Here is a 20222-nt window from a genome sequence, read left to right on the forward strand (position 1 = left end):
ATAAGTGATGAATGAATAAATGGGAGTTTCAAGCATGAGTAATAGAAGAATATTGATTGAAAACATTAACAGCATTCGGGTAGGGAGTGGAAAATTTCAATTATAAAAATTTTAAAATAAAAGAACTGGGTAGGGGGATGGAAGGGAAACTGACCATGTTAGGAGAAAGTCTTGTTCTTAGGGCATCCTCTGGGGCATAATTTACCTGGGTATACTAACACACGTTTCACTATTTCCTTCCAAACTGTGCCTGTCATGCAGACAAAAGAGATTCCCTTTATCCCAATCCACAGGTTATGGACTTGAGGCTCAGAAGTCAAACAGCTCACTCTGAGTCTCATGGCAGGAGAAATGGCAGGGGCCACTCTGACAGGTACATAATCCTTCCACAGCACCTCTGGGCCCCACCTCATGTCACAGAGGACAGGTCCGAGGTTACTCCTCAGCCAGGGAGAAGGGCAGATACTCCTGGATTTTCTAATCCATTTTCCTCCCCCAATGATATTAGATACTAAAATGTCTAGGAAAATGGAAGAGAGGAAGAAAAAAATCTGTCTGATAAATAGGTTATTATGGTCTTGCAGAACATTTACGAATACAAAAGGAAAACAGGTAGATTTCCTTTCATATTGGGGATTCAGGAGGAAAAGTGAGGTAGGAAAAGCCTCTTGGGCACCCTGCCTGTACCACTGCCTACCTTGCTTTTTTACTGGCACCCCTAGCATCCTTTGAGCCCTTAACCTCTTCTTGTCTCACCTCACCTAACCTTGACCTGAGCTAACCCAACTGTTTGCTTTCCCTGATCCCACTCATAAAGGAGCTGTTTCTGAAATCTAGGCAGTCTGACAGTGGGGTCCACACACTTGAACTGAACTACACATTAGGCACTGGGCATGACTAGTTTGGCTAAAGAGATAAAATGAAATACAATGGTAATTAACAAGAACCAGATCTTCTAAAGACTAAAGTTGTACATCTCTGAAAGGACTAGTAGGAAGGGGTAAGTGTGGATGAAGTCCCTCAGAAAAGCACAGGGTGTGCTCACTGAGTGGGGATGGAGGCTGAGGGGGTGTGGGGCTGGAAAGTTTGGAAGGCCGGATTCCAGACACACACAGGAACCCAGGAAGGAGACACATACAGAGTCTTTTGTTCCTAGGTCCTACTCCTGTTTCTGCTTTACAGATCTCATACAGAGAGGGCCTTGCCCCTAAATGGACTTTCTTTACCTCTCTAGATCATTATCCCCACAAATGTCTGCAGCCCACTCCCAATCTGCATATAGGTCTACCTCCCCACAAAGTATCCCCCCACTCCAGGAATACCCAGTGACTGCCAGGCCAACCTCCAAATGGGTCCAGACCTCCAAGGTCCAGCAAGGAAAGCTACACAACCTGCCACACTCATCCTCAATAAAGAGACCTTTTGCAGGAAGGCAAGAGGCACTGGAGTGCAGGGCTGTACTCAGGAACTGCAACCCTCCCAGTGCTAGCAGGGGTCCCACATAACAACCAGTTTGAAGTTCCTGCTGGTTCCTCCCCATGAATCAACTAGCAAGTAAGCCCTGGCACTAGGACCCTGCAGACAGAGAACCCTGAGCCTGCGCTCTAAAAAGAGAGATGCACCATTTCACAACTTCAGCAAAAGCCAAGCAGCCAACAAAGCCATAGCCACCTGGGCTGTGCTGGGCTCTGCCTTTTAGGCAGCTCCCTGGCCACTCCCCAGAAACAGAGCATTCTGTCCTTTCTCTTTTAAATGCACGTCATCATCTGATCATAATGGAAATCAATCTCAAGTCACCGCGCAAAGGCGTATCCATGGCAACCTCAAGAGGAAGGACAGGGAAATGATTGCTCCAGTGGCTGCAACAGAGAAAGGTAAGTCCATTTCTCCTCTATCCATGCCATCCCACCATTTTCCCCTTTCACTCAAGTCAGGTGTGTGCCTTACCTGCAATTCTAACTACCACACCAGCAGAGAAAACACACAAGGTGTAGTGTTAATAATCTATGCTATTGTGTAAGTTTATAGGTATTTCTAGCCTTATAATGGCAGAAAAAAACTCTTTTTCTGGCCGACAGAGACAAAATCATTTTTCTTATTCACTACCTCAAGTGACAGTCTCAGCCTACAGTACCTTACACTATTAGTCACTGGTCTGTCTAGTCAGGATGCTGAGGCTATCACTCAAGGGCTTCAGAAGCCCCTCCACAGTTGTGAAAAGCCAGCAGCAACACTGACCTCAACCAGCCTGCTGCCTCAGGCCAACGATCACGCCACAGACTGGCGTGGTCAGACCACCTCGTTAGCAGCCCTGGACTCCAGCCCCTTGAGATCCACATATTAGGAGTTGAAATTAAATTTCTGCCTTCTCTGATGCCTCAAGGGAAGCAATGCCATTTCTGCAAAAGAGATTCATCAAACATAAAACTACAACTGAGCCTAAGTTACCCTACATGCCTCAATTTCCTCTTCTGTGAAAACAGAGGAAAATAACAGTGCCTTTTCTAACAGGGCCGTGGGAAAAATCACATTAAGAATGCCTGAAGAGCACGTAGCAGAGTGCCCGCTACGCAGCACTCAATAAACGGCAGCCATTATTATCATCAGGAATAGGGAGGAGAGGACTACAGTGTAGGTCAGAGAGCACCCCAAGTCTGCTGTCTCTCCCTTTCCTCTGGACAGCTGTTTCAAGTTTCCCATACAACTTCCAAATCCCTACTGCAGTCCTGAGCCCATACCCACACTGTCACTCTCACAAGCACATAACCTCGTAGAGAAAGAAACTGAGCTATGAGATAAGAATTCCTTTGCAAATTTAGATCTATCTGCAGTAGTCATTGCCTCTTTCTCCTTACATTCTTTCCTTTCTTCTGTCATTCCTCTTCAAAGGAAATGATGAACCCTTCTTTTCAGGGCCAACCCCTCCACCTTCTCTGAGAACCTGATTTAACATGCACTTCCCTGTGCCTTCAATCACACCCTCCCTAACTGGCTCTTACACACCATCATGTAACCTATACACAAGACTCTTCTACTCTTGCAGAAGAAAACTGCTTCTAGTCTCTGTTACCCTTCTCGGCAAGCTGCCACCATCTCTTTTTCTTCCTCCCCCGCCAAACCATTCAGCAAGTATACCCTCCCTAACCTCACTTCACATGCATCCCTCAGTCTACCCAGCTCCTGGCCCTACCACTCCACTGAAGCCGCTCACACTAAAACAGTAAGAGTCCCTGGCGGCTACAACCTCCTAACTAACTGCCTGACTCTCAAGGTACATTTTCCAAGCTCATCCTAATTGATCTCCCTGTGGCATCTGAGGCTGCTGGTCCTAAGTCCTGGAACTTTTCCTCTCCTAGCTTCCTGGACAACATTCTCTCTCACTTTGTGTACCAATCCTTCTCACCTCCCGTCACCTTCAGCCCCCATAAGCATGGCTGGACTAATTATTCCCACAGCAACCGACCACCACTCACAACCTACTGCCCATAGGCTGACTCCTCTGAACCTCAGATCCACATTTCTGCCTGTCTGCTAAGTGCACAGAGGCCCCCAAGTTCAAACATAACCCAAGAGACACTTGTCCCCCCCCCACCCCCGCCACATTTTCTTTACTACTGGCACCACCATCCACCCAAAACAAGAAAGCGACTCATCCTCAGCAACTCCCTCTCTACTGTTCCCAACAGCCAATTACTCACTATGTCAGGTTAATTCTGTCTCCAGTCCCTCAGATTCACCCCCTCCCTTCCCATCCCCCCTGAGCTATCCTTAGTTTGGCCTTAGACCATGCTAGGCCACAGTTTGCTTCCCAAATACAATCTCATCACCCTCCACTGGTTCCCCTGCCCACAAATTGAATCTTTGAGCACAGACTGCCAGCCATTAAACCTGGCTTTGTTATGAATCTAGTCCATCGATCATCTCTCCTCTAATCCCAAAGTTCTCTTATATTCTAGCCCCTTGGATTCACCATACCCTCCCCCTTATGCCTCTGAACATGTTGCCACTGTCAACAGGGCTATTTTCTCTCCTCAGCTTCAAGGCTCAGCTCAGTTCTCATCTCTTTCCTGGGGATTCCCCCTGACACCTCCATGCAGAGCTAGTCAGTCTCTCCTCTGCCATCACATAGCATTTTGGACATATCTCCTACGATACCACATTTTACTTACAATAGTGTTTCCCTTACTCCATCGTGAATTCCTCCAGAACAGAGATTTCTTACTCACCTCAGACTCCTGAGCACTGGACAAGGAAGGCACTCAATGCTGAATAGAAGCCTGAACCAACACCAGGCTCTAGGGATACATGTTTGCTCTGACAACTTCCCATGGAGTAGCTCCACCCTTGAAGACCACCACTACGGAGGAAGTTACCAGTACACGCTCAGTGTATGCTGGAGTCATGCACACACACACTCCAGCAGAGGTAGCTCTTCCCTCTCCGGATAGGAACATAAAAAACCAACAAGGCAGAGACAGCCCCAGGTCCTACAGAATCAGGCAGTGACACTAACTCTCAATCTCACATGCTTCCAGAGTAAAAGGACCACAGAGAGACCTCTAGGCTCTAAAGAAAGTTCAGGTCTTCTGGGAAAACAACTCTCGTGAGGCTCTGGGTGTGACAAGGGTCCAGTCTCTGCTTCAATGAACGCCCCCCCGCCCCCGGGGGGATATGTAGGACCTTGGGGAAGTCAGACTGGACATCAAATCTGTCCATTGGCCAAGTGCAACTGATACAACCCTAAACTTCAAAATAAAATGACAGAAAGTCAAATTTAGTGTCTGCAAGATGGCAAGCCCTAATACATTTTAACCAGTCAACTACTCAGCGCTTACTTCCCCATGGGACACTAAGGACCCAGTCTCATTTCCCTGGTATGGGGACAGATAACCCAAGTCCCCACAGTACCACCCAGTATCTAGAGAGAGGCTAAGCAGCCTGGGAATCCTTTACTACAGCCTCTCCCAAATCATAACTCCAGGAAGCCACTAGCAATGATAAAGATGGCACAGCAAAACCTATAGTGGCAGTTGTCAATGGTACAGTGATTCTCCCAACTATTTTGACTCCTCCCTAACAACTTCTTCTCCCTTGTACCCCCATGTTGATCAGGCCAAACTTATCAATTGTCCCTTAGTATTGCTTCCTGTGGCCTTCCTTTTTCCTCCATTACTACTGTCATCACTTTGGTCTGCCATTTAATAGCTTTGAGAGTTACAACAAATCATTTTTCGTCTTTGGTGCCTCCTCTTTAACACATGATAACAGCTGCTCTGTCTACCTCCCAGGATTATTAAGTCAAAGGAAATTATACCCGTGAAGATTCTGTAATCTGCAAAATATTATACCTCAATATAAGGCATTACTATTATCAGCAAGCTAATCCTCTATTACTAACACATGAAGCATATTTGGCTCCCTGCCTCTCTCCTTCCCCATTTCCAACCACATTATACACCACAGTAAGGAAACTATACACCCTAAAATATCTGCTTTGCCCATTTATCTCACTTGCCCAAAACCTTTCACTAACAGACCATCTCTTACTTGAGCCAAACAGTCCTGGATCTGACTTATGCACTGTCATCTCCACACTACTGTCAGCTGCCTAGGATGCTTTCTCTAGTCTTGCAAGCCACGATCCATCCTTCAGCATCCAGCTAAAACCCCACTACACTCCAAGTAGGACTAATAGAAAATAAAAGATTGAAACAACATCATGGAGAATTAAAGGCAATTTCATGTGTAGAAAACTTGGTAGGCACAGCTGTCATCTAATGCTTTAGAAGTCACCTTTTTAAGAGAGATAACACTTTTTTTCTACACAATTCTAAGAGATAACCTAGGACCACAGCATGGAGGTTGCAGAGATGTATTTCAGCAACAAAACTTCCTTATTGAACTATCCAAAGATAAAAGGGGATTCCACATATGCAGTAAATTTTCCATTATTAGGAATGTTCAAACGGGCCACTGGGCAAGAATATTTTAGATGGACTTCAACTATCACATGGATAACTGAACTAGAATCACAATGTTTTAGATTGTTCTGGAAAGCAAGAAGCAGAACATCTTTTCTGATTTTCAATCCAGTGATCTATACACTTGCTACTCAAAGTGTGGTCCACGTACCAGCAGCAGCAGCAGCATCACCCCAGAACTTGTTAGAAGTCAATGTACAACCAACCAGAATCAGTATTTTAACAAGACCCCCAGGTTGCATGCACCACTCAAATTCAAAAAACACTGACCTACACGGCCCTTCCCAAGCCTCGAGTTTCTTATTCTGGAACTGCACTTCCGAGGCTCTATCAGATGTAAAACAGGGCAGCACCCAAGGAAAACAGTATTTCTAGCTCAAATCTGGAAAACTCTCCACACTACACTTCCAGTGGGAGACTCCTGGTAATGCCATTACCATATTAATGGCTCTGAAATACTCAGCAGTGGAGAAAACTTTAACCATTAAGTTTCTAAACATATCTGAGCATAAAATGCCTTTTAAAAAATGTATTAACATTCCGATGGCTCAGGCTTCGGCAGTACACCAAGTAAAGAATGTCAGTCTCATGGCTGGACTCTCAGTAACAAGCCCACTAGATTAGTAAATGGTCAATATTGGGCTTGCTGCTCTCCTAACTGCAATAAATGAGTTAAGTTTCTAAATCACTGCTTCTTTAAATACAGCGAGGTTCCTCATCTGTGTAATTTAGCTCTGGTTCTGCCTAAAGACAAAAGGAATGCGCAAGATCACTGCTCAAGGGTCACCCTGCCAGGTAGGGTGGACCCCAGCAGCAGGAAACACGGACACACCAAACCCATATCCATGCCTCCATGCTTGAGTCCTCTACCTTTTCTGTTATTTTTGTTTGACACAAACTTCTCAACCATGTGTCCACAAGGAAACCTGTGGCTCGGAATGGGTTCAGGGGTGCCTCGGACGCGCCCAGGAAAGAAGGGGCGACCTTTGCAGTCCCGGAGAAATTTGGAGGCTCAATCACTGTGATCCCTGGAGAACACCGCCAGGTTGAGCGCTCTTTTGGGTGGGACCAGTCCAGACCCAGACTGACGACCACCCCCGCTGCGGCCCACCCTGACGTTCCCTGTCCAGCACACCGGGCTCCATGCTACCCCCAGACCAGCACCGAGCCCCCAGTGCCCCGCCGGGAACCTCATGAGCATGAGCACGCGCGGGGTGGGGGGCGGGGGCGATGAGACGGCTGCCAGGGTCGCTGCCTCCATACCTGTCCGGTCAGGGACTTCGCGCCCGAGTCTGGCCCCACCGGCCAGCGACGCCCAAGACCTTGCGGGTCCCGCCCCGCCCCGCCCGTATGAGCTGCCCGACGCGCCGCTTCGTCCAACCCTTCTAGGCCCACCCCACACCCTCCCACCCCTAAGCCCCAGAGGCGCTCTGGGTCCAGGGAATACGCTACTTTTCCCCCGAAAACAGGTCTGGTTTTAAAACTGTGCACTGAGCGCGGCCCAGGAGGCATCTATCAGGCATAAAGCTGGACACCTGGAGTGAAATATGCGCGTGCGCGCTGTGCCTGGGAAGCCGATTAGGACCACAGGAGTGAGGCTCTTCGAGGCCAGCGCCCTCTGCCGTTGGGTAGGAGAGCGCGCGGAAAGGTAGAGGTCTCATTTGCAGCAGGCAAGTTGGTTCAGAGTCGCTGAGTTTTTGAGGGGTAAAAGCTCAGTAGTAACAAAATTCGTGATAATCTCGATTACTACGTATCTCCTCAGTCAGCTTGAGGAAAAATTAAATTTTGGTGCTACCCAATGTTGTCAACCATATGGGGATATAGGCATTCTCACGCCCTTAAGATGCAAACGTAAAAGAATACAAATTTACATAATGTCATTTTGGAATTTTTTTATTTAAAAAGAGAAAACATTAAAAAGTACAAACCCTTTCACCCAATGCACCCATTTTCAATAATGTATACAAAGAAAAAAAAGATATGCTAGAGCAAATATTCAAAGATATTTGTATAAGGATATTGGGAGAGCCAGGATTCCACAGACCATAGATTCAACTGCAGTTTCCTGGCTATGTGAGATCTGGGCTGGGTTGGTTGCTTAACCTCTCCGTGACTGTTTTCTCATTTGTTTAATGAAAATGTTAATGATAATATTTATTTTAAGAGGTTGGTAGGAAGATTAAGTGAATCTATGTACAGAACTTGAAATATGACTATTGTAATTTTTTTTAATCTCCGTTAATCCCAGATTAAAAACAACCTGAAAAGTCCATACACTTGATGGCAGGTGGAGGTGGGGGGCAAATGGTAAAGGATGAATTGGGCAAACTTTACACTACTACTGCTTTTTTTTACCATTTCATCTTCTAAATATTTCTAATTATTCTGAATATTTAATGTATTTGCATAATCCATAAAACACAACAATATAAAAAGAATGCACTGGGAAACCTCCTTTTATCTCCTTGTTCCCGTCTACTTTCTCCCCCTTGCCCACTGCAGGTAACCTTTGTTATTAACTTCTTGCTTATCCTCTCAATGGTTTATGCAAATGCAAACAAATATGAATAATATATCATCTTATTCCTCCAATTTCTTATGCAAAATGTAGCATACTATATACACTTGCACCTTAGTTTCTGTACTTAACAATGTATCCTGGAGATCTTTCTAGATCAGCAAATAGAGCTCTTCCTCTTTCCTCTTATCAACTGCATAGTACCCTATTGCATGAATATACTTAATTTATTAACCAGCCTGTTCTAGTGGGATACTTTGTTTTCAGCCTTTTGTTGTGCAAACAGTGCAGCAGTGAATCACCTTGTACATATGACATTCCATGTGTGAGCAAGTATATCTGTAGGATACACTGGGTCAAATAATAATTGCATCTATAATTTTAGTAGAAATGGCCTCCATCACCTTCAATTAAAGAGAAATAGTATGAAAAATAAATTTAAAGGCTGTGAAATGCACTGCATACACATAGTTTTATCGTAGAAAACCATAGATAACATGAATAGTTTACCATTTTAACCATTTTTAAGTGTACAATTCAGTCTCATTAAGCACATTTACATTATCCTGCAACCACTACCCATCTCCAACACTTTATCTTTTCATACTGAAACTCTGTACCATTAAACACTAGCTCACTTTCCTCCCCTTACCCTAGACCTTGGTAATAAGCATTCTGCTTTCTGTCTCTGTGAATTCGACTATTCTAAATACCTGGTGTAAGTAGAATCACAATATTTGTCCTTTTGTGTCGATCTTATGTCTTTAAGTGTCATTCATGTTGTGGCAGGTGTCAGCATTTCCTTCCTTTTTAAGGCTGAATAATATTACATTTAATGTATGTACCACATTTAGTTTTTTTATTCACCCATCAGTGTACATTTGGGTTGTTTCTACCTTTTGGCCATTGTATATATGCACATATTTTTAAACGTAAATACATAGCCCACTCATCCCATCCCCAAGATTACTATCCAAAGCAACTTTTACTTTTTATTGATTTTTTTAGAGAAACATTGATTTGTTGTTCCACTTATTTATGCATTCATTGGTTGCTTCTTGTATGTGCCCCAACTAGAGATTAAACCTGCAACCTTGGCCCATCAGGACAATGCTCTAGCTAATTGACCTAGCTAACCCAGTCAGAGCCTACCTAAAGCAACTTTTAATGCCAGTTTTTTGTTTGTTGTTCCAGGGTCAGTCTCTGAAAACTTAAGCAACTTAGATGCAAACATAGCTTCTATATAAGCTTCCTGCACCTGTTGTTCTGTCCACTGGACAATGTATCTTGGAGGTTATTCATATTAGTACATATTGATCTACCTTGACATTTTTTTAAGTGTATTTTTAAAAAGTTTGAGCTGGAGCCGTTCTTCTGAGTGACTTTTTAATGACCTTAACAGATGTGCTGAGTTTTCATGTGAAGCAGCCAGGCCTCAGGTGGAATGGGGGTGGGAGAACAGGAAAGACCCAAGTGCTTCTCAGCATCATGAATGCGGGTTCCAATGAGTTTAAAGGGCAAGATGTGCTAATAGGGAACACATTGTTTCTTTTACATTGGATCAGCTGGTAGTCTTCAAGGGAAATTAATATTTTCTTTGCCCTATGTGTCTTTTCATAGGTGCCAACCTGAGGCTCCCTCTGATGGGGGAGCCTGAACAGGACTCCAGGACTCCAGTGTGCATGCCTGGAGCCCATCTCCCAAACTGTGATGCGGAACAGAGAGCATCTGCTCGTCTGGATGGAACCCTTCCAGAACGTTGGAAAGAACCAAGAGGAAAAACCTGCCCTGAAAGAGAGGAATGCTGTTTCCCAGAGGAAGGAGGTGGTGCTCAGGCTGAGGGACTTGGAGGGGACTTGGATAAAGGCAAAGAGCAAATCAAAGGTGTCAAAGCCAGGTACGGTGGCGGGGTGGGGAACAGGTGTGGGGGAGAGAAGCATTTAGCTGAGCTATATCAGCACTCTCCAATGGGAATAAAAATGTAAATTTTGAAATTGTCTTTAACTGAGGTGTAGGCTAATACATTTTAAAAACATTTTTGGAGAAAATTATTAAAATTAAATTTTATATAAGCCAGTCATGCTTATAATCTTATTTTTAGCAACCATGTTCTTAAAAATAAGTGATATTAATTTTAACAAGATATCCAAAATATTATTTCAACATATAACAAATATAAAAATATTGACAAGATATTTTACATTCTTTTTGGGGGCAAAGTCTCTGAAATCCAGTGTGTATTTTGCACTTGCAGCACCTCTATATTCAGATGGCAAATTTTCATTAGAAATATTTGGTCTGGGATTGAGCGTGGGCTGGGAACCAAAGTGTCCCAGGTTCAATTCCCAGCCAGGGTACATGCCTGGATTGCGGGCCATGACCCCCCAGCAACCGCACATTGATGTTTCTCTCTCTTCTCCCTCCCTTCCTTCTCTAAAAATAAGTAAATAAAATCTTTAAAAAAAAAAAGAAATATTTGGTCTGGTTTAGATTTAATAAAACTTACAGTTGAAAAATAAGTTCAAGTATGTAATTTGTTTCAAATATATTTAGAAGTTTTCCAATAACTGGATTGATTATACATTTTTAAACTTAATTAAAATTAAGTGAAATTTAAAGTTCAGTTCCTCAGTCACATTAGCTACATTTCAAGTACTCAGTAGCCACATTGGCCAGTGGCTGTTGTATTGAACAGTCTAGAGATAGAATTTCAACCCTTCTTCCCCCTGCTTTGTCCTACTTTTATTAGAGGGTCTGGCTTCAGGAAATAATCTAATGTGTGTTCTTCACTGCCTGACTTTGTCACCACACACTGGGAGAGCGCGGAGAGACGAGGTGACCCAGGGAGCAACAGATGTGCTGTTTCCCATTTCTTTCTGGGGTGGAGGTGGGGACAATGTGAGGATGGCCCCTTGGGGACCCTGAAGATTGTGTAATAAGAGTCCACAATGTGGGTAAGCCAGAATAACCATAAAATGTTATTCTTGCTTTGGGGACTTAAAACCACTTATGTCCTGTTGTGAAAATCATGGGAAAAACCATATTTACATAGAGACATTTTTGTTAAAACAAATACAGGCCCTTGAAAAGAATACAAGTCCTCATTAGATTCTCTAAAATCAGAAATAAAAAGATGTCCAATATCTCTGATTCTAATGAACATTGTATTTTAGGACATAACTGATACAATAAGGTGAGAAAAATATAAAAGGCATAAAGATTAGAAAGGAAAAAATTGAACTGTCCTTTTGCACAGATTATACAATGTCTTATATATAAAGATATCAAAAGAATCCGAAAATTATTAGGATTACTTTTTTAAAATTTAGCAAGCTGGCTAGATATAAAATCAATAAAAAAATCAATTGACTTTCTATAACCAACAATAAAAGTTAGATAATATAATTTTTAAATAAAGCTGATGCACCTAGTAATACACGCAAGAAAGCATGTGCACAATCTAAACTTATAAAATTGTATTTGGAGACATTAACCATAGCCTAAATAAATGGGAGATCTAGCCCTTTCATGAACAAGCAGATTTCAATCATAAAGTAGTTATCCTAAATTAATCTATATATTTGAAATAATTCCCATCAATAGCCTATCAGGATATTCTAGGAGCATAACAACAAATTAATATATTTCTAGAGATGAGCAAAAGGCCAAAAAAAGCCAAGAAACCCCTGAAGAAAAGAGACACAATTGTGAGGGTGGTGGTGCTTACTTTAAAGTCATAGTAACTCAGGCAATGTGGTATTGATGTTGGAATAGGAAAAAAAGACCACTAGAACAGGAAAGAGTATATACCTAAAACACACACATACACATGAAGATTTGCTATATGACAAAATTTATATATTGATCAGTACAGGAAAGATACACTATTCAACAAATGGCCCTGGGACAATTGGTTATCCAAATGCAAAAGGAAGGAAGAAAGAGGAAGGGAGAGAAGGAAGGAGGAAGGAAAAATTGGATGCTTTCATTTTTGGAAATTCAGACAACTAAATATCACAGAAAGTCCGCCTGATATAGTGCAACTACAAATGCTGGATGCGGCGTTTAACGCAGGCACATGCCCGTGCATGTACCTATTTGTGTTCCTCGATTGAACTGGCAGGAAACTGGAGGAATTCCTCAGACATTGGAGATAATGTGACATTATGATTCCTAAGGCACAGATGATCACTGGAGCCTGTGTTTGCTAAACTAACCCCTGGTGGCCTGGAACCTGTGTTTAAAGGGCCATAAGGAGGGACAGAAAACAAAGTCTGGGATTGAGCAGAGAGAGCTGGGTTGAAAAACTATCCCCTACACACTTAAAGGCAGGATAATCAAAGAGCAACACCCCCAGAGAGTAAACTTCAAAAAAGTGCTTCGCCCGGGTTGGTGTGGTTCAGTGGATTGAACACTGGCCTGTGAACCGAAAGGCTGCCTGTTTGGTTCTGGGTCAGGGCACATGCCTGAGTTGCAGGCCAGGTCCCCAGTAGGGGGCATGCAAGAGGCACCCACACATTGATGTTTCTCTCCCTCTCTTTTTCCCTCCCTTCCCCTCTCTCTAAAAATAAATAAATAAAATCTTTAAAAAAACAAATTTTAATATAATGAAGGAACAAACAATTATAAAAACTGACTAGGTAGATTGGAAAAATAACCAATTATAACATATAGTAATAAAAATATAATTATAATATAAAGTCATTCGATGGCCCAAACAAAAGATTAGTTATAGCTATTATCCTAAAATAAAAAGCCTTTCTAATTCTTTTTTATCCTCACCCAAGACATTTTTTCATTGCTTTAGAGAGAGAGAAAGGGAGAGAAAGAAACTTCAAATGGGAGAGAAGAATTGATCGGTTGCCTCCCCTACACGCCCAGACCAGAGATTGTATGCAACCAGACCCAGACTGGGGATGGGAGATGGAACCCACAACCTCAGTATGTGCCCTGACCAAAAACTGAACCCACAAACTTTTGGTTTCGAGAGGATGCTCCAACTAAATGAGCCACACTGGCCAGGGCTAAAATAAAAAGCCTTTCAAAGTGAGAGACAACAAGCATTTATTTGGGAAGCACTGATTCAGGCAGAAGCCCAGATAGTGTTCCAATCAAGAGACAAGGCAAGGAGTATTTATGAGAAAGGGAAGGGGAACAATTAAATCAGTAAAAGGAAGGCATTTCTATTGCTTCAGACAAGCTAACATAGTGATATTAATTCTAAACAGTGTTTTTAATTTTCAATGTGGTAAATAAACATCAGTCCAGTAGTCACAATATCTGCTTTCTTTGCCAACAGTCCTTTGGTACACAATGTTGCTTTAAGCAGAGGTCAAAGGTTATTTTGCCCTGTTTAATATTCCAAAGGTCTGAGGCATGAGATGGGCAAACAGTTCCTCTGGGATTGCAGCTCTGGCTCTCTTTTAAAATGGCTCCATACCCCAGCTGGTGTGGCTCAGTGGATTGAGTGCCAACCTGCAAACCAAAGGGTCATGGGTTTGATTCCCAGTCAGGGCACATGCAGGGGTTGTGGGCCAGGTCCCAGGTGGGGGGCATATGAGAGGCAACCACACATTGATGTTTCTCTCCCTCTTTCTCCCTCCCTTCCCTTTTCTCTGAAAATAAATAAATAAAATCTTTTTTTTTTATTTAAAGAAACTCTTCAGGCTAGAAGGGATTGACAAGAAATATCCAAAGTCATGAAAAACAGGGACCTACAGCCAAGATTACTCTACCAGCAAAAATACCATTTAAAATCAAAGGGCAGATAAAGAGCTTCCCAAACAAGAAAAAACTAAAGGAGTTCATCATCACCAAAGCATTATTATATGAAATGTTAAAGGGACTTATTTAAGAAAAGATCAAAACTATGAACAATAAAATGCCAATAAATATATATGTGAACAATTGAATCTAAAAAACAAACTAAGCAAACAAGAAGAACAGAGACAGAATCATGGATACTGAGAGCATTTTGATGGTTGCCAAGTGGGAGTGTGGTGTGGGGGAATGGATGCAGAGGTGAGGGGATTAAGAAGTGCAGATAGGTAGTTAGAGAACAGCCATGGGGATGTACAGTACAGTATAGGAAATGGTGTAGCAAAGAACCTATGTATGACCCATGGACATGAACAATGGTGGGGGGATTGCCTGAGGGAGTGGGGGGTGCCGGTGAAGGGGGGCAAAGGGGGAAAAATTGGGACAACTCTTAATACCATAATCAATAAAAACAATCAATAAAATATAATTAAAAATGAACAGAAAACATTAAATATATGGGTAAAGCTACATAAATCTTAACTACTTAAAATAATAACAAATATATCTGATTTTTTAGATTAATGAAATACTATAATTAAAATACTGGGTTACAAAAGCATATAAATTCAAAGGAGAACATTATGCTAAGTGAAATAAGCCAGTCAGAGAAAGACAAATACCATATGATTTCACGCATATGTGAAATCTGATGAACAAACTGAACTAATAAGCAAAACAGAGACAGACTCATAGATGGAGAGCAGGCTGACGGCTCTGGGAGGTGGGGGCTGGGGGCTGAGGGGTCGAGCAAAAAAGGTAAAACTCATGGACATGGACAAGGGTGTGGTGATCAGTGGGCGAAGGGAATGAGTGGAAGTGGAAGAGAGTATGGGGGGATAAATGGTGATGGAAACAAAATTAAAATAAGAAGTCTAAGACCTGGGTCACTGAGGATCAGTCCGCCTTGTTTAGGTGTGTTAGTTTGACGGAGGCATTCCAGAGGCTTTGGGCCACATGAGGATCCTGAGCAGCTTTATGGGGAAGAGTTATCACACAGGAGCTGCTAAAATATTTTCCAGAAATGCCATCCAGTTCCTTTGCCAAACTCACATAGAGGATTGGGTTTGCACCTTGTTGAGGATCCTGTGGAAACACGGTGGGGGGTGGGGGAGGTCAGGCCCGGCAGGCTTTAGCCTGCTGGGGACACCCTGAGAAGTGGGGCCCTGCCCCACCCTCTTCAGGCCAAACCAGCTCCTCCCCTCCCCACCTTAATGAAGAAGCTGGAGAGCCAGAAGAGGAAACGGTATGACCAAGGAAACTGGTTCATGATCTTGGTGTATACAACACCTGGGTGCACAGAGTTCACAGTCACACCTGAGAAGGGAAGACAAGCATAATGCCACGTGAAGTGAGAGGATGCTGGGAGGAAAGGATTGAGTGCAATTCTGCAATGCGCAGTGAGAGAAGGGTCCTACCAGGTCTGTTGGTACAGGTAACCAGAGACTTGGGGGTGGCACCAGGGACATCAATGCCCTGTAACCTACATGAGTGGAGGTAGCCAAGCCAGTAAGGAGACACGAGTATTTGAAAGTGTTAACTGTAGGAGCAATATGATGTATGGTGTTAGTACTGGAAAATACTGGGAGAAGAGGGATATTGAGGGTGATAAGAGAGTTGGAAAGGTTGAAAAGGAGACATGAGGACAGGGTTGAGAGGACTATTAGGGGCACAGATGTAAATGGAAGGAATTAACAGTCGGCTTGAGGGGTGTTGGGAGTATTTTATGGCCAGGACATGTTGAGAGGTGTGAAGGGTGGGAGTGGAGGAATAGGGGGTGTCAGAGGCAGTTACCTGTCCCTTGAAGTCTCCTGGCAAGCTCCCCAGTGAATGAGGTCAAAAGCAGTTTGCTGCAGTAATAGTTCTGGTTGAAGGTCAAAGGTCTGCCAGCCCCTGTCAGATGTTCCTCATCAATGTATCCAGATGTGTGCATAAAGGAAGACACATTTACCACCCGGGCTGACCCTGCCCGTTGTAGTGCCCCTGGGAGAGAGAGGACCACGCTCCTTGAGTCCAAGTCCTGGAGTAAACTCCCACGCCCACTCCCAGCCTGCTTCTGCAGGACAGCAGGGACCATCTAGGGTTTTCAGGGGAGGGGGAGGGGGAGGACGCCCTACCCAGGCACCCGAGCTCCACACAGGAGAAGTAAATGGAATGGAGAGTTCATTTTCATTAGCTGCGTCCTAGTGCTCTCCTCCCTCCTTTATTTTAGTATTTGAAGTTTCATCTAGCTTTTCTTCCACTTGCTAGCTGGAGCTAATTTAATTGTTCCTTGTTTGTGTTTGACCTCACTGACAACAAGGGGAGAAAGGAGAGACTGGAAGCACTACCAGAGCCGTCTGTCACATATTCACACGTTCATTCACTTACTCATTTCACACGTGTTCAGCAGGCCCCTGGATTGCAGCAGGCACCAAGATGCGTGGCAGGCACCAAGATGCGTGCTAAGGACGTACGAATGCTAGGTTTGGGGAAAAAAATATGCAGAGATACTTGGGAGTGTTTTTTTTTTAAACTATCTCCCAAAGGAACAAAAATAAAATAATCAATAGGACAAGTTAAATCTTTTTTAAAAAATGAGTACCTAACTATATAAAAAGTTGATTATATAAATTATGAAAAACAGTAGTTGTCACCTGAGGTTACAGTATTGTTTGCAAAATGCACATCGAAATGAAGAATCACAAGTAACACAATTTGAATAGGTGGTATTTAGCCAAAATTTGCTAGAGAGAAAATTATTCCTAAAAAAAAGACAACGGACCCTAAACTTGCCGACACAATGATATAAAAAACCAAAGGGACTCGCAGCCTAGTTGGAGGCTGACAGAGGCTTACGACAGCCCTGTAAATTGGGAGTTGCTGGGGAGCTGGAGCTGCTGTCAGTGTGGGATCTACAGCACAGGCTGTATCTGTGCTGAGTCGTGACAGATGAACTAAAGTTAGCCAGACTAAGCGGATGGGAAAGGATATTCCGGATAAAGGGAATCGCATGTGCAAAAACACAGCCGGGGGCGGGGCGGGGGGCGGGTGGAGTGCGTGAGGGATAGAGTGTGGTCCAAGAGCTACAGATTGTCTCTGGCTGGAAACAAGGGTATGGGTTAAGGAAGAGCAAAAGTTAAGGTTCTCAGTCTTGTAAGTGAAGAGAAGGGGCTTAGAGTTTATCCTATAAAGCAGCGATCCCCAGTGTTTTGGCACCAGGGACCGGTTTTGTGAAAGACAACTTTTTCATGGACTGGCCTAGAGGCTGGGTTTCGGGGTGATTCAAGCACATTACATTCAGGCTCACCTCCTGCTTGTGGGCCCGAGTTCCTAACAGACCCAGACCAGTAACGGTCCACAGCCGGGAGGTGGGGAACCCCCGCTATAAAGGATAGAGTACCTTCAAAGGATTTTAAGCAAGAAATACTTAGGAACACAATTTAGGGTGCTACTGAATATTTGTATCCCAGGCTAGAGCAACTTTTGCTCAAATAAATTCTTTTTATAGAAAAGAAAAAAGAAAAAACACTAATACTGAGCAAGGTGCAAACACGTGATGGTTTTGGGAAGAGGAAAAACACACTCACACTCACAGGTGCAGAGTTTCGCATTGCTCTCTGTTCACTGTCCCGCTGGGACTGACGTAGTCAGCCACGGAAGGGTACAAGAGGCCCTGACAACAGTAGATCCCTCTCAGGTGGGGAATGGATAGCTGACTTTCAGGGAGCAGAGGATAATTTTTTCTCTGTATCCTTTTGTACACTTTCAATTTTGTATTTTAGATATGTATTACCTGACTAAAAAATTGGTTTTCTTTTAAAGGGGCTAATACACAATACAGGAAAATATGTTAGGGAAATTTTGCTGGCTATCCATTTTCCCCCTCCTCCCCAGGAAGAACCCAAACCTCCTTAATCAGAAAGGATTATGACTCAGAAAGTCAAAGGTCTTGGGCCCAAGAAGGGCACAAGGACGTGCCCAAGGCTGTGGTATTTTTAACTACTATCTCTGGTGGTTCCTGAGTGTCTTGGTGTCTCTACTCCTAGTGGCCTAGTGCCAACCTCAGGACACCTTGGTTGAGATGACTGACTCTACTGGGGTCACTGGAACCCAGAGCTATGAGAAGGAGCAGTGGGATCTTATATCCCCTTGCTGGTTGTATTTTGGGCTGATTCCATAACCAGAATCCTAATCCTGACTGTCAGGTGGTTCCCCTGTTATGTGCAGCAAGCAGCTGGGAGCCAAGGGGAAGAAAGTGGCCAAGAAAATGCCAGGGGAATGGAGAAGCAGGACCAGCACAGAAGGTAGGCATGCTTCCTTACCTTGCAGTAGGTTTGTGAGCAGAAAGGGCCCAACATAATTGGTAGCAAAGGTGAGATCAAGGCCCTCTGGGGTTAGTTTCTTGGGGAGTCCTGGGAGGAGATGAAAACACCAGAAGTGGACGATGGAGGGACTGCTCTGAGGGAGAAAAAGTCTGGGGGGATATATTGGGGATCAGTAGAAACGCTATAGGAGCATATATGTGCAAATATGGGGCAGAGACATTTGAGGCTATAACTTGAGGCAGGCTCTTTAGGGTTGTGTATGAATTATCAGTGTTTCAGCAGGATGCATGGGTTAGCCTTTGGGGATGCCTGTTTTGAGGTCTCTGACCTAGAGGCCAGTCTCCTGAAATGTGTTTAGGAGAAGCAAATGAAGGCACATACCACAGACTGCAGCATTGTTAACCAATAGATGTATTTCAGGACATTCCTGCAGGAGCCACTGGGCAAAGCTCCGGATGGAGGCCATGGAGCTCAGGTCCACCTCTCCAAGCAGAAGGCAGGCATCCTTTGAGGCTGCTTGGATCTCAGCCAGGGCCCACTGTCCGCGCTCACGGTTCCGACAGGCAAGGATCACACGGGCCCCACGGCGGGCCAGCTCCTGGGACACAGCCTTCCCTATGCCTGTAGAAGAACAGCCTGCGAGTAGGCTAGTCCGGGAAGTGACTAGAGGGCAATGGGGCAAGGGGCCAGAGGTGCTGACTTGTATGTATTGCTTCTTCCTCTGCCCTCCCTGTTAATGCTGTTGGGGGGCTGAAGCCCCTAGTGAGGTAACAGGGTGGGAGGAGCACTCACCACTGGTGGCCCCAGTCACCACTGCTGTCTTCCCCGTCAGGTCTGTGCAGCAATGCTGGAGGTCCCAAAGATGACACTTATACCAGAGTCTCACACTTAGTCTAAGCAGGAAGACCAGAATGAGGAGGACAGAGCCAGGGCCCCAGACATGGGTGCTGACTAGAGACCACAGCAACATAGCAGATTACTGGCCTGCCACCCAGAGTAGAAGAGAGTGAAGAAGTCAAAGCTGAGTGAGTGCTACCAATCAGGTTGGGGTGGAACCCAAGTCACAAAATGTTTTAAGGAGGCACTCTCACATTTGTTCAAGCAACCCATCTGAGCCCAGGAATGAGTTCCTCCTTACAGTGTGCCCTGGGCACTGGATTGCCTCACCCACCTAGTCAAAAATCAACAAACCCTCAGGACTTCCGCTAAACTCTGCAAGGGCTCAAATCTGTCCCCAAACCAAACTTGGATTTGCACTCTAAAGTGAACTGACAGAGCCCCAGGGACTAGGGAAGCAGGGAATCAAATTCCTGGTGCCTTGAATCACTCTGTATCTCAGCAGGGTCACCCCTTTCTCCGCCACCAAGAGGAGACAAAGTTCTCCCGACCAAGGCAGCCCCACTTGCAGCTCTATACCTGCTCCTTTGCCAGACAGGGCTGGTTCTCCAGAATGCTTCTGCCAGGGAGTGGCCTTAGCCCTGGAGCAGGCTCTCCTTTAGGTGGAAATGGTTTTATTCCCTGAAACCAGTAGCATTCTGTGTTTTTCTAGTCCTGCCAGGAAACCTCTTCCTCCCTGTCAGGATGGGTAGGGTAGGACAA

At 44.3% G+C, this 20222-nt stretch overlaps 1 protein-coding gene and 2 long non-coding RNA genes across 7 annotated transcripts; 2 read left to right on the forward strand and 1 right to left on the reverse strand.

The window, feature by feature from the left end:
- Window positions 1-1801: 1801 nt before the first annotated feature.
- LOC118501137 lies at window positions 1802-10518 on the forward strand. Of its 2 annotated transcripts, XR_004903741.1 has the most exons (5): window positions 1802-1874; window positions 6688-6776; window positions 6903-7026; window positions 7451-7609; window positions 10120-10518. It is a non-coding gene; the product is annotated as an uncharacterized LOC118501137 (long non-coding RNA). The 2 variants fall into 2 exon arrangements; XR_004903740.1 differs by lacking the exon at window positions 10120-10518 and having other exon boundaries at window positions 7451-8093.
- On the reverse strand, window positions 8213-19975 carry LOC114500498 (retinol dehydrogenase 11-like). 4 transcript variants are annotated; one of them, XM_028517208.2, is made up of 7 exons: window positions 19416-19922; window positions 19005-19244; window positions 18621-18710; window positions 16111-16299; window positions 15527-15633; window positions 15199-15402; window positions 8213-8903 (listed from the first exon to the last, which is right to left on the reverse strand). In XM_028517208.2, the coding sequence occupies exons 1-6, from the start codon at window positions 19591-19593 to the stop codon at window positions 15214-15216; spliced, it is 993 nt and encodes a 330-aa protein (XP_028373009.1). In that variant the 5' UTR covers window positions 19594-19922; the 3' UTR covers window positions 8213-8903; window positions 15199-15213. The 4 variants fall into 4 exon arrangements, with proteins under 4 accessions (XP_028373009.1, XP_035884062.1, XP_035884061.1 ...); XM_036028167.1 differs by lacking the exon at window positions 8213-8903 and adding an exon at window positions 13714-13974; XM_036028169.1 differs by lacking the exon at window positions 16111-16299 and having other exon boundaries at window positions 19416-19975.
- Window positions 10717-11649, forward strand: LOC118501138. Its single transcript, XR_004903742.1, has 2 exons — window positions 10717-10795; window positions 10970-11649. It is a non-coding gene; the product is annotated as an uncharacterized LOC118501138 (long non-coding RNA).
- Window positions 19976-20222: the final 247 nt, after the last annotated feature.

Source organism: Phyllostomus discolor, chromosome 6 (genome assembly GCF_004126475.2).
Source record: "Phyllostomus discolor isolate MPI-MPIP mPhyDis1 chromosome 6, mPhyDis1.pri.v3, whole genome shotgun sequence".
Classification (NCBI taxonomy): domain Eukaryota; kingdom Metazoa; phylum Chordata; class Mammalia; order Chiroptera; family Phyllostomidae; genus Phyllostomus; species Phyllostomus discolor.